This window comes from Lepidochelys kempii, chromosome 9 (assembly GCF_965140285.1).
Source record: "Lepidochelys kempii isolate rLepKem1 chromosome 9, rLepKem1.hap1, whole genome shotgun sequence".
Classification (NCBI taxonomy): Eukaryota; Metazoa; Chordata; order Testudines; family Cheloniidae; genus Lepidochelys; species Lepidochelys kempii.
In genome coordinates this window covers 89550538-89557331 of record NC_136388.1, presented here as the reverse complement: position 1 = coordinate 89557331, position 6794 = coordinate 89550538, and the positions used below count along the sequence as shown (strand labels likewise).

At 47.7% G+C, this 6794-nt stretch overlaps 1 protein-coding gene and 1 non-coding gene across 2 annotated transcripts; both read right to left on the bottom strand.

Annotated features, from left to right (window-relative positions):
* Positions 1-2448: 2448 nt before the first annotated feature.
* On the bottom strand, positions 2449-6584 carry RPL39 (ribosomal protein L39). Its single transcript, XM_073361327.1, has 3 exons — positions 6478-6584; positions 5412-5515; positions 2449-2827 (listed from the first exon to the last, which is right to left on the bottom strand). The coding sequence occupies exons 1-3, from the start codon at positions 6478-6480 to the stop codon at positions 2779-2781; spliced, it is 156 nt and encodes a 51-aa protein (XP_073217428.1). The 5' UTR covers positions 6481-6584; the 3' UTR covers positions 2449-2778.
* On the bottom strand, positions 3404-3535 carry LOC140917814 (small nucleolar RNA SNORA69). Its single transcript, XR_012161005.1, has one exon. It is a non-coding gene; the product is annotated as a small nucleolar RNA SNORA69 (small nucleolar RNA).
* Positions 6585-6794: the final 210 nt, after the last annotated feature.

The following is a 6794-nucleotide window of genomic DNA, read 5'->3' as shown; positions in this document are numbered from 1 at the left end:
GAACCTTCTGGAGACAATTAAGATGACAGGCTGATTAGAACACCTGCAGCCGATCAAGAAGCTGCTAGAATCAATTAAGGCAGGCTAATCGGGCACCTGGGTTTAAAAAGGAGCTCATTTCAGTTTGTGGTGCATGTGTAAGGAGTTGGGAGCAAGAGGTGCTAGGAGCTGAGAGCGAGAACACGGACTGTTGGAGGACTGAGGAGTACAAGCATTATCAGACACAAGGAGGAAGGTCCTATGGTGAGTATAAAGAAGGTGTTGGGAGGAGGCCATGGGGAAGTAACCCAGGGAATTGTTAGTGTTGCACAGCTGCTCCAGGAGGCACTCTAAACAGCTGCATTCCACAAGGCCCTGGGCTGGAACCCGGAGTAGAGGGCAGGCCCGGGTTCCCCCCAAACCTCCCAACTCTTGGTCAGACACAGGAGGAGTTGACCTGGACTGTGCGTTCATGAAAACAGCCAAACTGAGGGCTGCTGTGAAGCTCCAAGGCGAGCAAATTCGCCAATAAGCGCAAGGTAGAGTAGGAACTTTGTCACAACGTTCTTGTCTTTTTTGTTGTTTCTTTGGCTTTTTTATTTTTTTAAAAAAAGATTTGCTAGCTAGTAAGTCTGTTTCTGTGAAAAGTGCTATTTGTATGTTTAACACTGCTTTGCCCCCCCAGTCACGGCCCAGGAGGCTGTGGCCACACAAAAAGCCCCAGGTGGCTGCATGCAACCATGGTGGCCACAATTGAGAAATGCTGCACTAGCCTCACTTGCCTTTGGTAACTAGGATTTCCAAAATGCCTTTGGAGAGAGAGGTAATTGTGCAAGGACCAACAAGCTGCCGTAAGTAAAGTATGTGATCTAGCTCAGCACATGCTGCACCTTCACTGCCTTACTATGAACGCCAGTAAAAAGATCAGCTCCACCTATTTATCTTCTTAAAAATTGACAGTCTCTCTGCTGGTCCCGCAGGGCCTGGTGATAAAGGCTTAGAGCTTCCCCAGGATGTGGTGTGCTGCCACCAGGGAACTGAGTTTCAACTAAACTCCCTTAGAAGGGACAGCAATTGCAGCTCACTCCTCTGCTCCATTCAGCACCAAGCTAGCTTGGTCTCCGCCACATCTGTGCACAGAAGTAAAACGAGTTATTTTCAGGTAACCAGAATGTATACACCAGACCCACCATGGTGGAGAGCAGGGGATCAAGACAGGGCTCAGTTCCCCCTGACACCCACTCAGTGTGATCTTGAGCAAATCACCTTGCTTTGGAACCGTGTTTCAGTCCCTCCCAGAAAGATCTTTGTACATCTTCCCTCTCTGCATGCAAGGTGCCATGTAATTGCATCATCATCTAGTTAAGGGTCACTACTGCAGAATGCATGTATTACTGATGACTCAACCAATTATATTCCCAAACTCTATTCCTCCCCACCTCCACAGAGCAATCTTTTTTTTACTATGTTGTAACTAGAAGCATTAATCATTCAATTGTGCTGATAACTGATCAGAAGTGGGAAGAGGAGATAGTCTTCAGTGTTTAGATGTCACTTAAAACCCTAGCTGGAAAGATTTTCACCTCCAGTCATCCCCAACATCTCTGACTTTTTATACCCCTTCAAAATCTTGTGTGGCTATCCAAATGCAAGTTTCCAAAATTAAATCTGGCTATTTGAGAATAATAAATTGACTGGGCAAGGTTTTCCTAATGCATCACTTTTGGATCTGCAACATAAAACGATTTGTGCACCACAGCTGAATGTGAAGAAGTGGCCAGTGCATGTGGATTGCGCTACACTTCATTTTCCCAATATACATTGCTTGTGATTTTGGAGAATATACAACATCCCAGTCACTGCAAAAGAACTTGAGGCCAGATTTTTAAAGATACTTAGGAATCTGAAGATGCAGACAGGTGCTTAAATATCTCTGAAAAATCTGGCCCTTGGTGTACAAAAGGGTTATCAGAATAAAGCAAACCGACTGGGCAGACTGTTAAATAGTAGCAAGATGTCATAGATAAGATGAATACAGCAATTTATGAGCACTAAGACAATACAGGATGGCATGTCCTGGTAACTTGGGATTTTCCAGGTTGCTTTAGAAGGGTTTGATTATTTTACTTATTCATGTAGAGTCCTTTGCACATTCTACATGAGTGTGACCCTCACTAGTTCAGCCACCTCTCTTTCTCAGTAGAGATTGACATTTTCTTTTAAGTAAGGGCAAGTTCATATTTCTAAATTGCATCCCAACTTCGGTTGTTAATGTGTAATTATGGCAAAAGGGTACAAAAGGGAGATACTAGTTTGGTCTACTTGTTTCAAATAGTACAGATAAGAGACTGGGATGGCAGGATCTTTTCTCACACACTGGTAAATGCTCACATTAATTTCAGTCTTTATTCTCCAGATTACCCACCCGTCTCAAGCAATGCATGTAATAAATTCAGCCAGAATCATTCATTCAAAGGATCAATAATGCTCATATTTATTAACAAACCTGCAAACTGGCAATACAAATTAAGTCAATATATTTGAGCACAGAAATAAAGAACACTAATTGAACAGAGTCTTCATTTTTCAGTTATAATATTCCAAAGAGTCTATTAAAGTTATCTTTCAAGACTACAGTTTGGTATGGTTTTGTTTTTAGGGGTGTGGGGCAAGAGAGGGAAGAACAACAAGATTCAACACTCCAAAATGGGTCAGTGATGGTTTTTGTAGCAATGTGTATTGCAGGACTTGGGGCAGGAGAGACGCATGTGTCATTAGAGTTCCCATGAGAGCAGCTCTTTACAAGCCCAGCTTGGTCCTTCTCCAATGTCTCCTTTTGGAGTTGTACCTAAAACAAAAGCAGCACCACTTAATAAGCAAGGCACACTTGACAGTCTGTAACACAGACCACAATAACAGTCAGAATGAACCCACTAGTAAGGAGCTGGAATCTCTTGTAAAGGTTTAGTTGGGAATTTGTCAATTAATTATGGTAAAAGAAAATTACTTCATATTCTTTTTTAAACTATTTTCCATAGGTACTTGCTTTCCTTTTTCACTAGGTATATGAACCCGTATTGGTGTAATAATATCAGCAGCTTTAAAAAAAGGTAAGTTCCCAGAAGCAAACTTACCTAGAGACAGCAGCACTGAGCATGGACATACACTGTGCCACTTTTAGAAGAGAAGACAGTCACCGATAGCCTAGAATTCATGAGTTCAAGTGCTGGCAGTAAAGAACTGGCTAGCTCTTAAAACATCACCACAAGTACCATTTTTACCAGAAGAAAACATTCACATTCCCAACAGAAGTGGAATCCGAGAACACAAGAGCAGTGCATTGCAGCATGGAAAAGCACTTTCCCAGGGAAATCCACTAAAGCATTCATTCAAAACCTGCATAATTGAAGATTATAAATGTCATACTTGTACGTGTTAATGATTAGTGGTTTCACCAATGCATAGGTGAAATCAAAGGCAATATTAACAGAGTTACTCTCAGCAGGAAAATGGCAGTACTCCCACAGAATGAAGCACTGTAATTGCAGCCTGCTTTATCAAATACTTTGGGCAGAAAACTCTTGCTTTTGGTGCATTAAGTGTTGGAAGACAAAAATAATTAAATTATGCACATTAGTAATACTAATGCTCAATATGCCTAGAACACAGCTAGATAGGTATCATCCCCCTTTTACAAATGGGTAAACCGAGGCACAGAGCAAAATGACTTTCCTAAAAACAGAGAGCAAATTAGCTGTAGTGACCACAATAGAACCTAGCAATCCTGACTCCCAGCCTCCTACTTTAACCACTAGCTACACTCACTCAGAGAAAAAAGGAGATCCAGCAGTGGAAAAAATAAAAGTACAATAATGAAATATACAAATGAACTGAAGGGAGTTTTTCCTGTAAGAGCTCTGTACTTCACCTGCAGCAGTTGACAATATAAATAAACCTAAGGCACTTTAAGAAATGCCCACCAAGTGTTGTTGTAGTTTAAGTTTTATTTATAATAAAGGTTAAGATTTTGTCACAGTTATTTTTAGTAAAAGTCATGGCGAGGTTATGGGCAATTTTAGGGGGGCCGCCCTTAATTCTGCGCTGCCTTCAGAGCTGGGTGGCCAGAGAGCGGCAGCGGGTGGCCAGGCGCCCAGCTCTGAAGGCAGCGCCCAGCCAGCAGCAGCGCAGAAGTAACGGTGGCAACACCATGCCATGCCACCCATCGGCACGGCTGCCTTCAGAGATGGGCGGCCAGAGAGTGGCGGTTGCTGACTGAGGCCCCAGGTCTGCAAGCAGCAGTACAGAAGTAAGGGTGGCAATGCCATGCCATACCACGCCATCCTTACTTCTGCATTGCTGCTGGCGCTGCTCTGCCTTCAACTGCCGCTCTCCAGCTGCCCAGCTCTGAAGACAGTGCCGCTACCAGCAACAGCGCAGAAGTAAGGGTAGCAGAACCGCAACCTCCCTTCCCCACAACTCCTTTTTGGATCAGGACCCCTACAATTACAACACTGTCAAATTTCAGATTTAAATAGCTGAAATCATGAAATTTATGATTTTTTAAATCCTATGACCGTGAATTTGAACAAAAATTCACAGGAGCCCATGACCTGTGACTTTACTAAAAAATAACTGGACGGGGGGGCTCCCCACAGGGCTGGGGGGCTCACAAACCTGGCTCCAGTGGCCACAGCCATTGGGGGAATCGGGGCAGCACACAGCCCCAGCTCCAGCTGCAGGGGGTGGTGGAGTGCGCATGGCCCCAGCCGAAGCTGCGGGGTGTGCACGTGCACACGCGTTCGCACAGTCCTGACTCCAACAGCAGCCATAGGAGAGGGACACACAATCCCGGCTCCAGCTGAAGAAGTCACAGATGTCTGGTGAAACTGGTAAATGTCATGGAATCTGTGACTGACGTGACCTCCATGACTAAACTGTATCCTTATTTATAATCTAGCACAAGCAAGTACCAACATGCAATAAACGTGGACAAAATCAAGTACAGTATTTCAGTCTACATATGCATTCTGGTAATGATTTGTGGTTACAAATCCTCCAAATGTTATGTATTAGCCCATCACCATACGCAGACCTTCAATGAAGGAAATTCTTTAGTAGTAAGATTCCCCAGACACTGTATTCCAGGATCAGGGGATGGATGCCGAGGGTAATCACAGATGGTTTTTCCTCACAACACATCCATGAGTACAAGACTCTTCGATCCACCTGCCACTACTCATAACGTAAATGGAGCTTGTATAACTAGGGGCTTTGGTCAGTACATCTGTGTCAGTAACGGATCTTCCCATTCCCAAGCAACACACAGCTATCTGTGCCAGCAGAAGTGTGTAATGCAGATATGGTCTATATATATTTTTTGATCAGGTGTGGCAGCAAGCTGTGAACTCTCAGAAAGCAATAGCTGTTTCTACCTGATCTTATTGCCAGTTTTCATGCGTATCCACTGTGGGATGGGCCGGTTCTGCTTTTGCTTCTTGGCAAGGAATCGCTTGATCTTGAAGGTCTTGTGGGACGACTGAGGGTGAAAAGATAAAGGGAAGACATTGGAGACACTCTCCTCTATCAGAAGTTGCATTCAGAGACCTCCCTACAGATGCCGCCTGAGCCTGTGAGTACTTGCCTACACACAGAAGTATCAGTGGTAACAAAACTAAAGGGGCAAGGTTAAACAGATTGAGATAAACTGGTGCAACTGTGTGCATAGGGGGACACTCTGCACCAGTTTCTCCCTATTCAAAGCTGCACCAGTTTAGTTAAACAGATTTAATCTCACACTTAAACTAGTGCAACCAAGCCTGACAAATATGGAGCTGACTGTGACCTCAGAGAGAGGGAGCAGCAGTACTTAAAGGGCTAAGTGGGACACAACAACCTGCATCCATTCCAGAGTTCAGTGGGCATCACAAACAGTAAAGACCACAAATCCTGTCTCCAACGCCAACGCTACCAAATGTCCCGGGGGGGGGGCCTCTGTACAGCACAGGGAGCGCTCAACCCCCCCTGCCTCCCAGGGATCAAGGCCACGCGTGTTAGCCTAGTGCTCCTCCACCAGCCAGCCTCCTTCCCCTACTGAGCTGGGGAGGGGGGGGGGCTCCGCATGGCCCAGCCCTGGGCCCCAATCCCCAGGCCCTATCCCCGCAGCAGCGGGTGCAGGAGGGCGCCCAGGACACGGTGTGACAGCTCCGGGCCCTGGGGCGCTGCGGGCGGGACAGTCCCTCCCCACGCCCACCGGGGGGGCCTCGCTCGCCGGCCTCAGCCTCCCGCCAGGAACCCGCTCGGGCGATCCGCGGCTGGCCCGGCTAGGAGCTGAGCCGGGAAGGGGGCGGCTCCTGTCCCAGACGCCCCCCCGCCCTCTGCGCCTGTCCCACCCCCCGATTCCACGCGGGGAGAGCCGCGGGGGGGGAGCCGGCAGACCCGGGCCCCGGGGCCGGGCGCGCAGCAGCCCGCGCAGCAGCGGATGGGGCTGGATTGTCTCACCATGGTGCGGAGCGACGAGCCGGTCACCACAATGGCGGCGCAGGGAAGGAACGGGCGGGGCGAGAGAGCAAGGGGTGATGGGGGGGGCGGCCGCAGGAACAGCGACACCCAGCGCCTCCCCGGCGCCGCTGCAGCCTCGGGCCTCGCCCTCTCGCTCACTCACGCCCCGCGCCTGCTGCGTGTTAAAGAGACAGCGCCTCAGGTGGAGGATGCCGAGCTCTCCGAGCGGCCAAAGCTGCTGGCCCGCCCGCTGTAACCCGCCCCAAAGACCGGGCCCATCAGACCGCCCCCCCCAAGCTGAGTACTCTCAGTGTTGT